At 60.2% G+C, this 18,173-nt stretch overlaps 1 protein-coding gene across 1 annotated transcript in view; it reads left to right on the top strand.

The window, feature by feature from the left end:
- MORN1 (MORN repeat containing 1) overlaps window positions 1-17,516 on the top strand; it is a 49,279-nt gene extending 31,763 nt beyond the window's left edge. Inside the window, exons 11-14 of the mRNA XM_040264102.1 lie at window positions 4,520-4,653; window positions 4,753-4,826; window positions 15,308-15,354; window positions 17,317-17,516. Of these exons, the coding sequence (XP_040120036.1) occupies window positions 4,520-4,653; window positions 4,753-4,826; window positions 15,308-15,354; window positions 17,317-17,498 (437 nt within the window). The 3' untranslated portion in view covers window positions 17,499-17,516. The remainder of the gene's footprint in view (window positions 1-4,519; window positions 4,654-4,752; window positions 4,827-15,307; window positions 15,355-17,316) is intronic.
- The last annotated feature ends 657 nt before the right edge of the window (window positions 17,517-18,173 follow it).

The raw sequence follows: 18,173 nt of genomic DNA, 5'->3' as shown, positions 1-18,173 counted from the left end.
GCTCTGGCTTTGTTTTCTGTACAGAAACAATCCCCACTTGGTGAAGGATGCTCACAGCCTAAACTTAGAGAGGATGCGTTGTCCAGGGGGTGCCAGGTGGGTCAGAAAGCAGGACTCTGGGGGGATGTCAGCCATGCTTGGGGCACAGTAGCCCATCCACTCTGGTCCCTGCCACATGGACCCACCTGCAGGGTTTTGAGGCAGTTGTGGCCTCAAACAACCAAGACCCATGGCCTTTCTTACCTCCTCCCATCCTGAACCATCTGGTATCAAGTGGTTCACAGGCACCAGAATTGACTCCTGGCTCCAAGGTCAGGAGGGCAGGACTGAGAGGGGCTAAGGGTCCCTGCTCCACCTCTGATCACCTGGGGGGCTCAGGGTGCACTCGACTCAGATGTCAGTGGCTCGGAGCTGCCCATCCCTGACTCCAGTATTTCTGTCCTGTCGTCTCCCTGGACAGGAGCATGGGTCCACTGCAGGGGGAGCCCCAGCCCTTGGGCCTACTGCCTGGGAAGTGAAGTCCAGACGGCCCTGCAGGCGGTGGCCACCAGGACGGGTGTTGGGGGTGCTCACCCGGACATCCAGGTTGCTCCCTTCGGCTGGTTCCCTGAATGTACATGGAGGAGCCTGGACAGCTTTCAGTGACTGTGGGGGGTGGCACTTCCTCTTTGCTCCACCTCCCCTTCCCCCAGGAGCCACAGCAGGGCTGAGGAGGAGCCCTGTGGGGAAGGGTTGCTCAAGAGGTTTTTGACAGACGTTAGGAAGCCCTCCCAGGCAAACACCACTGACAGGACCGAGGCCTGGTCTGTGGGGGCAGCTCCGTTGTTCAGGGGTGAGGTCGGCACCCTCAACCACATCCACAGGTTGCCATCAGGCAGCCTGTGGAGAGGGTCACAGGGTAGTGGCCCTGAAGCTGGAGGCCTCTTGGGCAAGGGAGTGTGAGAGTCGGGACTTGTGTATGCGCATGTGCGTGTGTGTGCCCACCTGTGCCAGGTGGGGAGGCAGCTGACCAGCTGAAGGCAGACCCTCCAGGCCAGACCCCAGGCCCCAGCAGAGTTGTGTGTGCCCAGGGACAAACAGGGCCCAGAGGGCTGGCACACAACTCAGAGGGAGCTGTCGCCCAGGTCCTGGGCAGCTGGAGAACAGCAGGGAGACCCCCCAGCCCTCAGGCTGCCTCCTCTGCCCTTGGCCATCAAGACCCAGGGCCCCAGGTGTCCTTCCTGCATGGACCTCCCTGCTTTCCTGGCTGCCGGCTGCCTGCGTGTCCGTCTCTGTAACCAGCCAGCCCCTTGCTGATGGAGTCTACCCTGAGACTGGCTTGGTGTGTCTGGTCACCAACAGATGGGCCAGCTGGTCCTCTTCAGGCTGATAACCTCCTAGGGGCACAAGTCTTGTGAGAGAGCAAATGTCCTGCCTGGAGCCAGCTATCCCAGAGACACCGGGCCCACAGTAGCGGCGCTTATTCCCGAGGTCTCTGTGCCTCCTCTGTGTCCTACACAGGTGATTAGGGAGTCTAATTGAGTCGGCTGTAAAAAGATAATTAATTGGCATTTCCCTCCCGGAGAGGTCAAGCTGCCCGCTCTCCCTGGCCAGCTCGGCCTCCTGCTCCCTGGAGGCAGCACAGTGACCTTTATTTTGCTGATAAAGCCTTAATTGATGTAATTAAAATCGACAGAAAGGTTCGGAAGTCACTCCAGAGAGCTGGAGTCACGAACCTGCTCGCGGGGCCGCCTGGCTGGGGAGGCTGCTGAAACGCACCAGGAGCTGCCCCAAGGGCCTCGGAAGCCCAGGCAGGACCCTCGCCCAGGAGTGATGACCCTTTCAGGACATGAGGGGTAGGGGCTCTCTCCCTCTCCTGCAGCATCCTCAGGACTTGGGTACACTTGAAGTGGCCACTTGGCCCACACACACGGCCAGGAGAACGGCTAGCCTGTCCCCACCAGGGAAGGCAGTGGGCAACCAGGGGCCTGGCAGGGTCTCTGTGGCTGAGTCTGTTGTCAGAAGTGGGGTCTTCCCTCCTGTGGGGCACCCACCTCTCCTATGGGTTGTTCAAACTCTCAGGTTGGACACAGGGCAGACAGGGTCAGGAGGGGTCATCACGCCCATAGCAAGGACCTGATGGGGAGGCATGGGCAGAGGCCAGCAGCACCAAGGACCAGAGGGCTCAGCACAGCTCAGCCATGAGTGAGGATAGGACCAGCTCGTGCTCGAGGTACAGGCAGAGATGGATCCATGTGCTGGAGCATGAGGGGTGGACTGAACATCCAGAGTCTGGAACTGAAAGGCTCGGCAGGGCGGCAATCACCAGGGAGGGCAGTGGGCAGCTGGGGGGTCCCCCTGAGAGGTATGAGACTGGTGAGCGGAGGTGTCAAGGAGTGGCCAGGCATCCAGCACGGGCAGTGCGTGTCTGTGCAGATGGACACCCCTGTGTCCAGGATCCCAACTCCAAAGGCAGACCCCCCCACCCTTGGTGGGGCCGCCCCAGCCCCCAGCCCCAGGCCAGGGTCCACATGTCCCCAAATCTCAAAGGTTCCCTCCTAGGACTGCAGGTAGAGCTACCTATGGGGTTTCAGCTGGACAGCGCCAGTTTCTGTCACTCAACAAAAGGGTCTCGGAGCCCTTCCTCTTCTGTCCCTGAATGGTAAGCAGGCGTCCTGGGGGTCAGGGTGCCCACCCTCGTGGCTCAGGCGGAGGCTTCCTGAGCCGCTGTCAGGGTCTTGGAGTCCCCTCCTCGCCACATCTGCCCACTTGGTTGCAGGGTCGTGTGTGCACCCAGAGCACTGGAGTCTCACTCCAGTCCAGCCCCGCTTTCTCAGTCCTTCCTCACTCGTGGGGAGGACACGGGAGCACCCGTGCTCCGGGCAGGCTGCAGGGTCGGGAGGACTGACTGGCCTCTTCCAGCAGCCCCATTGGTGCCCAGAGCCAGGGGGCAGCAGCTCAGGCTTAGTGTGGATGTGCGTGGACTTGCACACCAGCTTGTTTCCACACAGGCCCCTAGTCCCCAGCGCCCCAATACGGTGCTTTGTGGGCCTAGGTCTGGTTGCTGCCCAGGAGGAACCATGGCCTCAGCAAGCCCAGCTCTGTCTGGGGCCCACTAGCCTGTCACCTTGGCAGAGGACACAGCACAGGTCTTTACTGTCCAGAGGTGGGAGACGTTAGCTCACGCGAAGCCGCACAGAAGCCGCGGTGCGTTAAGAGCTGGAAACGATTCCGTCAGCAGCGCGTTCCTGTCGCTGCCCAGGACATCCACAGTGCCCGGGCAGCTGAGCTGACAGGGAGACGGCGTGCACAGAGGACGTCCTTGGGGGAACAAAGATTCTGCTTTTATAATGTGCTGTAACAATGAGATTAAGACCCCGCTGAGAGAAATAATTCCCCACCTGTAATTTGGAAATACTTCTGGGGTCTGTCTCCACCTCTCCCTGCAGAAGCTGGGCTCCAGGGAAGGGGTGTTAATGCCTGCACCCCAGGGCCCCATCCAGAGTATGGAGGAGAGACCCCTCCACTTGCCCAGACCCCCCGAGGGGGCCGATGAAGAAACACCCCTCCACTCACTCAGACCCCCACCGAGGGGGTCAATGAAGGGTCCACCCTGCAGAGTCGGCTGGCAAGAGTGTCCAGCCACCTCCCTTTGGCCCCTCCCCACTTGTGTACACGTGGGCAGGGCCCTCGGGGCAGAGGATGGTCAGAAGAGCCCAGAGTCCATCCCCATATGAGAGCAAGCCTGATGTGCGTCTGTTTGGGACAGTCGTGGGGTGGCCCTGCACAGCACCACACCGCAGGGTCCCCCGCAGGCAGAAGAGACACGGGGAAGGGGAGCGGTAGAAACTCCCTGTGGCCGTCACACCTTAGGACTCCTGGGGGAGGGGCTGGAGGAAGCCAGGGTGGGCAGGGGTCCCAGTGGGGTCCCTGTTGCAGGACAAGCAGATTAAACCCAACCCTCTGACGTTCTCCAACACTAGAGGGTTTCAGGTCCCCTTAGGGGGCGGCCTCCCTTGTGGGGCTGGTGGCTGTGGGCCCTTCCATGCTCTATGCTTGCCACAGATGAGGTCTGAAGTCACCACATGGGGTAGACCTCATTGAGGAGGCATGTCCTCCCAGGCTCTGCCTGGCTGAGCACAAGGCCTCTGACCCGGGGCCTGTCCTGTCCTGTCCAGGACACCCAGGGCCTCAGTGGCACAGGTGTTGTGACAGGAGACCCCCTCAGCCCCAAAGCACCACTTGCCAGGCCTTGTGGTAGACCGCAGACAAAGGGGCATCGAAGGGCGGGGGACCCAAAACCACACCCCATGGGGCCCTGTGTCTACACCAGCCCAGCCACTCCCCCGGAGATGGCTGTGGCCGGCACTCTGGGCAGTAGCGCCAGGCCCCCCAGGGCCCATGTGGCCTTCCATGGCCCAACAACCTCAGCCACACAAGTCCCACTTCAGAGAGGCCACAGGAAATGTCCTTTCTGACTTTTGTTTTGTGATACTTAAAGGGCCTTTTCCTTTATTTTTCTGGAATCCTCTCCCCTCAGCCAGGAAACACGAGCCCTGCTGTCCCGGGAGCCGTCGGCGAGCAGAGCGAGGCTGCGTCCAGTTCTCCGATGTCCGCCTTGGGCCCCTACCACCAGGGTACCACGCCATCCCATTTCTGGAGGGCCTCCGCGAGGTAGGGATGGGACACCCACGACAGGGCTCAGCCTGACACCGAGGCCATGCATGGGGGAGCTGGGAGCTGAACCCTGCCCCGACCTGCTGCTTCTAAAAGGTGGGCAGCAGGCCCAGAGGCCAGGACCACAGGGGGACGACATCCATAGCGCAAGGCCCGCCAGGAGGAAGCAGGTAGGAGCACTCATCGGCGCTAGGGTTGCTCTGGCCTCCCCATCAGCTGGGCCACAGCCAGGCCTCCCAGGTGTGTGCATCTCAGGATGGCGCCCTTCTCCACCCGCCTGCCCGGTATCCCCGGGGTCTGAGATGACTTGGACGCCATGGAGCCCGGGGCCTGGTCTAGGATGGCGATCTTCCTGTACCGAGGGCCTTGCCTGGGAGCGGACAGCTGGGTGGAGCCCACCCACGTCCTGCGGTTGTCCACGTGGGGATTCGCCCGGGCAGGCCTGAGGCCGGGGGAGCAGAGTGGTCACAGGGGTCCCCTCTCTCAAGGGGCCTGCAGACGCTCTGGCACGTGGACAGAGGCCGGGGCCCCCGGGCGGGCAGCAGGCCCTCATGCGCCGGCACTGTGACCTGGAGCTTTGTCTGTGTGCCTCCCTATCTTTCTGTGCAGGCCGTCACATACCTGGGGCCACAGCCACCCAGCCTACAGGCAAGGAGACCAGAGCTCACCCAGGTTGAGTTCAGGTTTCTGTCTGAAGAAGTAGGCAGGGCTGCGTGGGGGTCTAGGGGGAGGCGAGGGGACATCCCTCAGCTGTTCCTTCTCAAGAGGAAGGCTGGATTCCAGAGAAATTCCTGGGAGCCTCTTGCCCCCTACCTCCCCGCCAAGCCCCACAGCTCCAGAGGTTCAGGTGGGACTGATGCTCACCCACCTGAAAGCCCTGAGCACCGGGCAGCCCCCAAGGAGCCACCAGCACACCCCCATCTGAGGTCTCCTCCTGGGGTGGAACCTGTGAGGTGTGGTCAGGCAAAGCAGACCTGGGCTGGCAATTCAGCCACGGAACCCCAAAGATAGGAACCTTCCGTCTGGAGAGGAGACCCAGGCCCAGGGGAGGATGTGGCCACTCAGGCCCTCCGAGACTCCCACCTCCCACCAAGGTCTGGCCTCCAACCCCAGCGTGAGGCTCGTCAGCCCTTGGGAGTCATGGTCGGGGTGCCGTGGACACCTCTTGCCACCAGCCTAGGGCACACATGGAAACAGCCATGCAAAAGAGCAGAAGCCGGCAGGCAGAGACGCAGCCACAAAACTCTAGGAAAATGAGAAATGTAGGACAAACGGGCAGGGGGCGAGCGGCCTTGAGCCACTGCATCCACCAACACTCTGCAATTAGCTTGCTCATCGGTGGCGATGACGCCAGCGGGCGTGGGCCGGCCGGGACACTCGGAGGCTGGCACGGGGTCGCAGGCTGAGTAGGGATGCACCATTTCCAGAGGAAGGGGCCACCCTTCTGCATCATTCTGAGTCATGGTATGTGAACTAAATATGAAGCTCACTTCATATTTCAGAAGTTCAGAGAAGCACAGGCTCCAAAAAACAAAAGGCGCCTACGAGACACGGAGACCCCACATTGCCCGGTGTTTCGGTCTCAGAGACGTGCGTGCTGGCCAAAGGCTGAAACACCCCACAGGACTAACTCAGAACACAGCCCAGGCCCAGATGCTCACGGCGAAGCGTGTGCTGGATTCAGTAACTGTGGCAACTCGGCAGCTGAGGCTGATGTGGAAACGTCTGATTTCAGCAAAAAAGGAGCCTTTCACTGTTGTCCTCTTCCGAGAAGACAGGAACAGCCAGCTCCTCCCCCCCGCCATCCGCTCTGCCAAGGGCTCTCCAAGCTCTTGAAATGCAGTGTCCTCACCCAGGCTGGGACCATCGCAGAGGGTCCCTGTGCTCTGCTGCATTCCCTCATCTCGGCCCGAGGGGCAGGCTGACCCATTCTCCCCAGGGAGCCCCTCTGAGCTTGTTCTCCAAATACAGAAACCCTGGGGAAATATTCTCCCAAAGCTCCCAGGTCACCACCCCCCCCCACCCTGGCCATGCTGGCTGTGGACAGACAGGTGTCCGTGTACAGAGCTCCCCATGGGCCTGGAGTTACCTTGGTTAAAGACACGAGCCAGCGTGGTCAGGCAACCCTGGCCTGGCCACAGCGCCCCGGCCCGAGCCCTCCTACCTGGCCTGAGCCTGCCTCTGAGGCCCCAGGCCAGGCTTTTGCAGCCATAAGCGCCTTTCCTTCCTGTGGGCACTGGTCTCCAGACCTCCTGAATCCAGGCCCAGCTCTATGCCCCTGAGCCCCAACCCCGATGGGTGTCTGTATGTCCGAGGCTCCCACTCAGAAAAGAGGTGGAGAGCCTGCCCGAGGCCCCCAGGGCCTCCTGATTCACCATCCCCGCCCTACTTCTTCATGTGTGTTCAGGCACCAGCGCCTCATGCCAGCATCCAAACCTGGCTCTGGACCCTAAAAGCCCACCTTTAGGTTTTCTGAGAAATCCATCCTTTCCAGCAACTGGCTCAGGCAAATGAAAAGCACCTGGTTTGCACTAAGAATCCTTGTGAGGTTGTGGACACTTCGTTTCATCTGGGCCTGCTGGGACTTCCCCAGTGGCTCAGTGGTAAAGAATCCGTTTGCAGTGCCAGAGACGCAGGAGACGTGGGTTCGATCCCTGGATCAGGAAGATCCCCTGGAGAAGGAAATGGCAACCCACTCCAGTATTCTCACCTGGAGGATCCCATGGACAGAGGAGCCTGGTAGGTTATAGTCCATGGGGGTCGTAAAGAGTCGGACACGACTGAAGCAACTTAGCCCACACCAATGCCCACCCCCACCGGGGGCAGGATGTTTGCACAGATCTCCCCCATGACCTGACGGGGCAAAGGGACAGTCCTCCTGACCACCTGCAAGGAGTGAGACAGGAGCGTGAAGTGCCCGGTAGGGCACAACCCTACCTCATGTTTGGTCAGCGAGCATACAACAGCTCGCACTTAAAACCCTTCCATTTTCCCCAAAATCCCTCCCACAGGGCCCGAGTTTGTCCATGCCCCGTCCACGGGCCTGAGTTTGTCCATACTCCATCCACGGGCCCGAGTTTGGCCATGACCCTGGAGCCTCCAGGCTGGCCTGTGGTTTTGGCCTCTCGGTGTCAGATCCCAAGGTTCAGGAAGGGTGGAAGAAGCTGCTGAATTCAGGTGGTGCCCCCCAACCCACAGGTGGCCCAAGGGGAGATCAAGGGCAAGCCAGCTGTTCCTCAGGTTCTGGTGACCGAGGAAGGGGCCCAGGCGGCCAACTGCAAGGCTGGGCCCAGGACAGGCCAACCTTGAGGCCCCAGGGCCACCTAACCCTGGGAGCAGGCTCCAGCGGCCCACAGCCTGCATGGCCCCACATTCAGTCGCCACCTTCCCTGCCTGCTGCCCCGGGGTCCCCGTGTGTCCTCACCTGGTGACCCCCCCAGAGCCACAGGACATCTCACGTGGTCACGTGTTAGCTTCACCCATCGTCATCATCAAGGGGTTCCAAGAACAAGAAGGGTTGAAACAGTGTGTCTTCATCCCCACAAGGTTTGGCAAGACACGGGCCCCCAACTTCAGGGCCAAGTGGGTCTTTATTTCATGCGACGAGGGGGCGCCTTCAGGACGAACTTCTGGCCTTTTGTCACAATGTTCGGGTCTAATTAAACTACCTTCATGCATGACTGAAGCGACTTAGCAGCAGCAGCGTGCTCCCTAAACACAGTGGAGGAAGGGGTCCACTGGGCAGACTAGCACCCTTGGCCTAGGGGTCTGGGTCTTCCCAGAGCCCAGCCGGTGGCCCACCAGACTCCTGCCCCTCCAAAGACAGAATGTTTGGTCTTGGGGTGAGTGCCCCAATTTTGGAGAAGGGGTGCCCAGGTAATGCCAAGTCCTGGGGCTCCCAGGCCTCAGCCCACTGGGATCCCTCACGACACAGACCGTACCCCCAGAGAGTCAAGGCCTGGAAGGGGCCTTTCGCATGCACGACCCGGGAGGGCCTGAGCCCGGGGTTCACAGACAGGTATGGCCGCCCTGACCTCCTCCTCCCCTGGGAATGGCCTGTGTCCACAGGGCTCCGGCCCCTGTTGGCCATCACACTCGCGGCTTCGTCATATCTCAAGTCTGGTTCCTGAGTGGCTGGCTCAGCACGATCAGGGGAGCCTGCCCGGGTCACCCAGCTCTGAGCTCCAGGTTGGGAGAGACGGTGTGCACACAGGGCGGCTCCGGGACCAGGGAGGCCGGCGGGCAGCCCTGCACGGCGCTGCTCCCGAGGCGAGCCCGGGCCCCGCCACATTCCTGTGGAGACATTCCTGGCGTGTTACGGAATTTCACAGCATGACACAGAGCCCTGGCAGTTCCTGACTGACGTGAGACTGTGTCCGCTCGCTGCACAAGACCGACTCCATTTCAGAACCATGGCCTTAAGCCTGCCTGGCCACACAGGGGACTCTCGTCAAAATGCACAGCGCGTGGCTCCAGCCGCATCCTCCCCAAAATCCTGAACACCGGCTCCGCCACAGGAAGACACGCCTGCAGCCCCGTCAGCACAGTGACTGCACTGACCTTGCCCGTAACTGCTCCGCGGAGAACCAGCCAAAGCCTAACACACGCCGGGAACACGGCCCCTCCCCCACTCGCTTGGAGAAAAATGGGTTTAATTAAGACTTCCGTGATTAGTCATTTAATCAGTCATTAGCCAACACAGATGGAGACAATTTTTTACTTGAACAGATAGTTGATGCCTGAGGCCCAGGAGCCCCACCTCCACGCACGGTCGCTGTGACCGCCAAGCACCTAGGACAGGCTCTCGTCCCCCTGAAAGGCTACCCGCCCTGAGCCTGTGTCTTGCCTGCCGTCCCCCTGCCTGCCAAGTCCCAGACAGCCTTGGGGGCACTGGGGCCACCAGGGTCCACGAGTCCTGTCTTTAGCGTCAGCACCCCCTTCCTGGTGCGCTGGGCCCAGTGGGGCAGGCCTGATGAGGCCTGGCGGGCAGACATGAGAGAGGTGCACCCCGAGCCATGGGGTAGGAATGGGGCCCACCTCAGCCCTCCATGACTGAGTAAACAGGCAACTCCCCCCATGGCCACAGGCCAGGGGCTGCCTGCCTCCCTCAGCCCCCAGGCCTCTCCTTGCACCCTCTGCTTCTGGGAGCCAATTCTGGGCACCCTGACCAGCCTACACAGAGTATTAAAAAGCAGAGACATCACTTTGATGACAAAAGTCCCTGTAGTCAAAACTATGGTTTTTCCAAGAGTCATGTACAGATGTGAGAGTTGGACCATAAAGAAGGTTGAGCGCCAAAGAATTGAGGCTTTTGAACTGTGGTGCTGAAAAAGACTTGAGAGTCCCTTGAACCGCAAGGAAATCAAACCAGTCAATCCTAAAGGAAATCAACCCTGAATATTCATTGAAAGGACTAATGATGAAGCTGAAGCTCTGATACTTTAGCCACCTGATGCAAAGAGCCAACTTATTGGAAAAGACCCTGATGCTGGGAAAGATTGAGGGCAGGAGTTGAGGGGGCAACAGAGGTTGGATGTCGTCGTTGACTCAATGGACACGAGTTTGAGCAAACCCTGGGTAATAGTGAAGGACAGGGAACCTGGCGTGCTGCAGCCCATAGGGTCACAAAGAGTTGGACACGACTTAATGACTGAACAACAAACTGCCCACTCTGTCCTACCCAGAGCTCAGCCCTGGGGTGTGCAGGCAAATGCTCTAGAACTGAATCTCGGATGAGCCTAAGAATCCCCACATGAGGACCAGGGCAAAGTCCACAGGCCGTCTTCCCCAGCCCCGCCCCACCCCAGTTAGGAGAGCCCCTGGGTGGGTGTTCATGGAACGCGAGAGAAACAGGAAGTTCTTTCTGTTGTTTAGTTGCTCAGTCATCTGACTCTTTGCGAACCCATGGATTGTAGCCTGCCAGGCTCCTCTGTCCATGGGATTTCTCAAGCAACAATACTGGAGTGGGTTGCCATTTCCTTCTTCAGGGGGTCTTCCTGATCTAGGGATCGAACCCGCGTCTCCTGCATGGGCAGGCAGGTTCTTTACCACTGCACCGCCATTGCTGCTGCTGCTGCTAAGTCGCTTCAGTCATGTCCGTGCTGCTGCTGCTGCTGCTAAGTCGCTTCATTCGTGTCCGACTCTTAGCACCGCCATTAGAGACTTTCAAAGACTGAGAACTGAGCCTTGTCTGAGCAGGAATAACAAACCAGAGCAGGTGTGGGGGGCGGGTGAGAACAGCTGGCTAGGCTGTGCGGCCCTGGCGCCCTGACCACCCCCCGCCCAGCAGGGCAGGATGTTTCCCGCCTGACGCAGGCCTGAAAGAATCACTCCCATGGCAGATGGAGAAGCTGGAGGCCGGGCAGCGCCCTTAACCCTTCACATACCTCCTGCCAGGTATAACCCACAGTTCCCCTGGGTGAGGACCCCTGCAGCAGGCAAGCAGGCACCCCCAAACAGAAAGCACCCTGCAGACTGTCCAGGCCCCAGAGTTGAGCACCAGCAGGCACCCCGTGGGACAGAAGAGCCTCTCCAGATGAGGCCGAGCTCCCCGGGAGCGGAGCTGGGCCAGACACCAGGCCTGCGCCTCGGCCGGGGCTCAAAGCTCATGGCCTGCAGCTCCTGTTTCTCAGGGGCCCTCGGGAGGCGGTGACAGTTTCCAGCTTGGCCCCACATCAGGGTCAGCTGCAATGCTGCAATTAGCTGACTTCCAATTTTGGGAGTTTCTTACAAGCTCTCAGTGGGGGCCACAGCAGCCCTGGGTCCACAGCCCCCGTGAGCTGCAGACCCTCAGGGCAACCATTTCCCTGATTCATGTCCTGACTGGGCTCCCATGAGCACCGGTTTGATCCTACCTCCACCCCCCCCCCCACCACTGCCAGAGTCTGGACTCAACTCAGACTTCCCAGGGCTGTCCCCTGACCAGGCTGCAGAAAAGGGCCCCTGCCCTCTCCCAGCCAGTCAGCCTCATAGACTGGTTGCCATGGCCAGATCAGGTCTGGGGATCACACCCCATGCACTGCCTACGTGTTCATTTCAAAGCCTGGAAAACTGATAGCCACAAGGGTCAGGGCCAGAACCCATGCCCTGAGCCCCCCTGGCCTGTGGGTCTGTGGTGGACAGGGCCGCTGGGAACTCCTGACCCACTAGGGAACCAGTCTCCCCAGAACATGAACCACTTCGCCACTGCCCTCAGTGCACCTGGCCAGGGACCCCACTGCCTGCTCCCCCACCACCTGCTTCCACTCAGCTGCTCCAGCCAAAGAATGGGGTGCGTGTAGGTGCCCCACTCGCCAGGGTCTGGCCAGCCAGCCTTAAGCTTCTTATCCCATCAGGGCCCTTTTCTCACCTCTACCCATTGGCTCTCCCGACCTGAGACATGAGGAAAGGCACTGAGAAGCCACAGAACATGGAGCTTGGCTGTGGCACCCACACTGTGCCCAGGATCAGTGGGCATCGCCTTGGCAACGGCTCTGCTGGGGGACAGACGTGCTCATGGTCATTTTCGTAGACAGGACCCAGGGCAGACTCCTGGGGCCTCTGTGACCCCGGAGCAGTCCTATGTAGCGCCAGCTCCAGAAGGATGCTCTCTGGGCCTCCAGAAGGGAAAGGCATGGCCAGGGGACAGCCAGTGGACTGGCAGAGGGCAAGGCCCCTGGGCCTCATGGGGGGCCACCAGGGGCTTCACTACAAGCATCGTCTCACAGGGACACATCCGTCAGATCGAGATGCCACTGGGGGGCCTGGAAGGACAAGCCCACACAGCAGGTGCAGGGTGAGGGGGCAGGAGTTGGAGGCTGCCCTGCACCAAGGAGTCCCACCCTTCAGGGCCAGTCACTGGGAGACAAGCTGGGGCTCTCTGGGCACCAGCCTTGGTTTGGTCTGTTCAGGCTTCTGCTTCCAGCCAAGGTGGATCACGAGGGGCTGGACTCGCTCTCCCATGAAGACACATGTAATTAACTGGACAAGATACACAACAGAGCTAGAGACATTTCACGTTTGATGTTGAAGGGCAGGGATCCATCGCAGTGAGAGCCCCCAGTATGCTGCCCCCAGAGTCTCCAACTGTGGCGCAGGAAGGGGATTCAGGCAGGTTCAGGAGTGCCCCTGAGGGGAGACACGGAGTGGGAGGCCTGGAAAGCCACGGCAGTGAGAGTTTGCTGGACGGGAGCCCTGGAGGGGAGGGAGCCCTAGAGTCTGCAGAGCACAGATCAGCCCATGCATGAGAGGATCGATTGTGCCGGAGGCCAGGAAAGACCCACCAAGAGGGTCAAAGGGAGTCATGCCCAGAACTCAAGCAAGATGTGAAACGTGGGGGCTCATTCTGACAGCCAGGCTGAATTCACGGAGTGTCGGCATAATACTCACAAGGGTTCTACCTTAAACCCCACCGAACCTTCAAAGAAAGACCCACAAGAATCAAACTTTTTAAGCAGTGTAACAGCATCGAGGCTATGTACAAGAATACAAAGTATCCAGCCTGCAAGAGGGTAACCCCAGTGTCTGGCATCTTTTCAAAGATCACCAGGCACGCAGGGAATGCAGGAAGGCAGGCCCCATAATGAGAGTAAAACCATCAATCAAAACTGAGCCTGAATGACAGAGCTGAAAGAATCTGTAGACAAAGACGCTGGACGGGTGATAACTGGACAGGACATGGAAGGTACGAAAAGACGGAATCAAACATCCGGAGGTTGAAACTGCAGTGTCCGAGGGAGGGGTAACAGCTGTAAAGAGGGCAAATGTGTCCAAAGTGAAACCCAGAGAGAAAGACATGACCAGACCCAGTAAGCCAGTCCTGCTTACTGAACCCTGAGACTTCAAAAAGCCAAATAGACACAAAAATCAGAGCTTCCAAAGTGATGCGGTGAGGAGAAAATGGAAAAAATATTTGAAGAAATAATGGCCAGAAGTTTTTCAAATTTGATGACAACTATGAACTCACAGGTACCAGACAATGAAGAATCCCAAGCACAAGAAACAGGAGCACAAAGACTCTAACCACAGGGCGGGGGACTGCAGGACCTCGGGGTACACCCAGCCCCTCCCACATCCCTCCCCACCCCACCCAAACCTGAGTCACGGGTCTCCCCCATGTGCTTTCCCCCCAACCTGGGGTCCAGGTAGAGTCTGAGAGGCAGCCCGTCAAGTGTCCCAGCTCCAAGCCCTCCTGATTCCAGTGCTGTGTACACCAGGGGGGTCCAGTCGGCACTTCTGGGCCCAGACAGAACCACCACCTCACACATCGCCCAGGCTGCAGCTGTGCCCGCGGGTCCACGAGAACATCAGTTAACCTACACCTCCGGCAGCTCCTTCCTGACTCTGCCTGTTTTCTTGAAGCCCTGGGGGTTCTGTAAAAACTCTCAGGATTCTTGTAACCCGGTTTATTTCTCTTAAAGCTGGCAGCCTGACAGGCTCTGGTTATTCTTAGAGCTGAATTATTTATCTGCCTCCCTTCCTTACCCGCACTTCAAAATCTTTAACGTGGCTCCTGGGTCCAAGCCAAGGCCCATTTTCCCCTACTCGAAATGAAATAATTTTGAAATCTTTTGTCTTTAATTTTTTATCACCCAAACCATGCATGTGGTATCGAAGCTTGGCAAGGGGTCAGAACCTGGTGGGTCACCAAGCCTGCGCAAAGAGGCCCCCCCCGGGCTCTGAGAACAGGAAACCGCTGGCCAGGGAGGACGGGTGGGCGTTGCCTGGTTCCCCCAGGTCCCTTTGGAGGATAATTTGGGGCAAATAATTCAGGATAATTCACACCTCGGACTCTGCCTCCCAGAGAGGATCCGGGGTGGCCATCCATGCGTCGCCGGCTTCCTTGTCCCCTGAGGATGCGTGGGGGGCCGGAGGAGAAACGGAGGAGGCGGCCAGGAGTCAACTGGGCGCAGGGCCCTGTGTGGGCAATCTGCATTCTCCTGGAGATGATGCCAGCTGGTCCTTGCCAGGGATACAGCTGGGTCCTCCTGGGCAGGTGACCCTCCCCTCCAGGCAGGCAGGATGAGCCTGTCACACAGCAGAGCGGAAGCTGGAGCGGTCGAGACAGACACGCTGAGACTGGGCCTCAGGGGGAACAGCTGCAGCAGCTGCGGCCACAGGTGAGGGGCTCCAGCCCTCAGAGGTGTGGGCCCGGCCCCTCCTGTCTTCACCTGCTGCCTCTCCTCTCCCGCCTCATGTGGGGGGTGCCAGTGCCCCACGGCCCCACGCCCGCTGAGTCCTGGCTGCCGCTTGTCACTTCTTGCTGGAAAATAAGCACAGCTCTCACATCCCCTCCACACAGATGCTGCGTGTCCTCGAGGCCTGCAGCTCTGGCGCCCACTTCTCAGAGCTGCTCCTGGATTCTATACGCACAGCGCCCGTGGGGTGGACAGGACCGGGTTTGTCTGTCTCCACCTCCATCCGTCCATGGGCATGTCTGGGATTAGACAGTGGGGTTCAGGGGCTGAGGGCCCATGGGGTCCCAAGCCTCACAGGGACACCCTCCCCCCAGGTGCAGGCAGAGCAAAGAGAAGTTGACAGCAGAGGGCCCGGGAGGACAGGACAGTCACATGAGGGCCGGCCTGCGGCCGCTGCCATCCTCAGACCTGGATGCCAGGGGCCCAGACTCAGGGGCCGGGCTGTGCATTTAAAGCTTCCTCCTCTCTCCCCACAGGCTTGATGGGGTGGCCAAGGCGGAGCCGGCAGCAGAGGCCTTCCCAGGTAGGCAGGCAGCTCGCAAACACGGTCAGGTGGAGCATCCCCGGCTGTCACTCCACCATCCCAGCAGAACCTTTGTGTCCACCCCTAAGCACATCGTCATAAAGGGCAGCTCCGGGGCTCCGTGTGGGCCCCGAGGCACATGAAGCTGCCCCCAACCATGCTCTCCGGGCCCTCCGAAGGAGCACAAAGAGGGCCTGGGTGGGAGGAGGGTGTGCCAACGGGCTGAGGGTCTTCCCAAGCCTTGGTCCCCTCAAAGGACTACATATGCCAGGCCAGGGTACCTCCCGTCCCCTCGGCCAAGGCAGAAAACCCTGGCTCCTGTCTCTAGGATCCTGATCAGGAGGCCAGTAGGCCTCCAGGTGTGGGCCCCACCCCGACCCCCCGTGCAGCGGTGAGTGTTGGCAAGCCCTGCTGGCTGACTATAGCTGGAAAGGCCCTTGTGCGGGGCAGGGCCGGGGTTCCAGGCAGTGCCCCCATCTTTCCTTTGGGCTGATCCTCACTGTCCCAACAGCCACACACACCTACCAACCAGCCAGTAGGGTCAGCTGAGGTCACCCCCAGCAGAACCCTAGGATCCCCACATGCCGAGGAGGCGGTGGAGAGGTTGCCCTCCCACCCCCACCCCGTGCACCACCTGGGAGAGGCCGGCAGGGACAGGCTGGATGTCCAGGCTGTGAGGGGCGAAGCCAGGTGGACGGCTCTGAAACGTGGGTCGGGCTGGGCCAGGCCAGGCTGGGCGCCAGGCCCATGGCAGGACCACGTGGCAGTTGGGGCCAGGCCTCGGGTGGTTTCTGAGGCAGGCAAGGGGGCCCCGGGCCAGGCCTTTCCCATCTGCTGGGAGAAGGGCGGCCTCAGGAACAAGGTCAGCTGAGGGCTAGGGCTCGGCTCTGAGGCCGCTCCCCCACCGGTCGGCGCCCTCAGCCGCGGCTGGAGTGGCTGCATGTTCCCGGGAACACCTAGAAACCGGCTGCTTGGAAACACTCTGCGTTGCCATGCGCAGCGTTCCTCCAGGCCCGCCAGGGAGGCCCGGTGCCCCGGCTGCGGAATGTGGGCCCCCTCCCGGCCCCCCGGCCCCCCAGAACCGTGATTTCTTCTGAAGGAACTGACTCAAGGCTGAGCAAATTCCTGCCAGCCCCAGAGGCCCTTTCTCATCCGCCCGGGGAAACACGGGACAGCCACGGGCCCCCAGGCTGGCCTGAGTCGGAGGGCAGCTGCGCAGCCAGGGAAGCAGCCTGTTTTCCAGGCCCGGGTGCTGGAATGTTCCCTGACGGTGGGAGCGGACTCCCGCGCCCCCTTTAGCTGCGGCTGCATTCCTGGTGGGAGCCCCGGCCAGCCCGGCGAGCTTTTTCCGCGCTCCGGTGCCAGCCCCCGCGGGCTCGGGCGGGAGAGGACGGTTTCCACGGCAACCTCACTTTCTGTTATTTCTTATTTTCTTTTTTATGGTTTCTCCAACTTTGAAGCTCTCCAGACAGTTTACAGACTACGGAGGAAAAGTACTTCCTTCTCTCCCCACGTCCCCCATCAGGCGGCCCCCCACCCCACCCCCAGAGCCGCCCCTTCCCACAAAACAAGCCAGACAGCCATGTCTTCAGAGGCTAATTATTTTTTAAAACATTCTAGAGGAAGTTAATTTTCTCCTAAAAAGATAGGAAAGTATTTTCGAAAGAACCCCTGCCCTAAGCCACACGGCCCCACTGGCGGAGAGGGGCGTCCTTGAGCTGGTCTGCGTCCCTGGTGTGGCCCCCACTCCTGCCCTAGGACACGGAGCCATCACTGGGCCTGTGTCCTGAGGTGGGAGGTGGCTTCTCTCACCCCCAATGCACTTACTTAGATTGTACCCCCAGCACCCCAGGAAGAGAAAGGCCTGCCGCCCTAGACCAGGCACTGAGCCGGGGTCCCTGAGGGTGGGAGCCGAGGATCTGAGGGTGGCAGGAGCTGAGTCCAAGTGCCCGTCTCTTGCAGGCGAGTATGTCATCATGATTCGCGATGTGACCACCCCTCCATTCCTGGGCCACACGCTGTCCACGGCCTTCAAACACCTTCGGGTCTTGGCGAGGGGGGCAGGCCAACAGCCCCATGTCCCCAGTGAAGACCCGGAAGCCCTGAGCTGGAGGGGTGCCCAAGACTCCCGCCACTGGCTTTAATAAAAGGCTCAACAACCACTTCTGAGTGCTAACCAGAGGGCTCGGCCCCTGCCTGAACACCCAGAACCAGGCCGGCTCATCTGGGCCTCCCAAGGCTGGGCGGGTGGTGTGACCAGTGCCCTTCTCCACTGTCTCGGTTTCACTATCCATGCTTTCCCCGGGGGGAGCCCAGGCCAGACAGCGCCTGCTTCCCACCATCCCTGCCCTAGAGGGCGGCTCAGGGGCCTTCTCAAAGCTGGGGGCCACGACCGCTCCCAAATGGGAGATCAAGAGGCCAAGAGCTGGTGACCGCGTCACACACTGAACTGAGAGCCTTGTCTGCAGGGACCACTTTTCAGATGTTACAGCAGCCTCTGAAATGCACCCCGGGGATAAGCCAGGCCTGGGGGTTGGGGACAGAGGTCCTCCGAAATGCACCCCCGGTGGATAAGCCAGGCCTCAGGTCAGGGATAGAGGCCTAGCACACCGGGAAGCCTGGGAGCAGCCAACCCCCTACTCGGGGCTGACCACACCCCAGCCTCAGATCCAAGGCCCCCCCATCTCCCTGCATCCAGAAGGAATGAGCTCACCCCCATCCTCTCACCTGACCATCTGCTTCCTTCATTGAATGGGGGAAGGGACACCCAGAGCCCTCTGGTCCTGGCCGGCAGTCACCTGGCCAAGGTGGACTGGCCA

Source organism: Oryx dammah, unplaced genomic scaffold (genome assembly GCF_014754425.2).
Source record: "Oryx dammah isolate SB20612 unplaced genomic scaffold, SCBI_Odam_1.1 HiC_scaffold_21, whole genome shotgun sequence".
Classification (NCBI taxonomy): Eukaryota; Metazoa; Chordata; class Mammalia; order Artiodactyla; family Bovidae; genus Oryx; species Oryx dammah.
The sequence above is the reverse complement of the archived record's forward strand: the minus strand, read 5'-3'. Positions and strand labels throughout refer to the sequence as shown.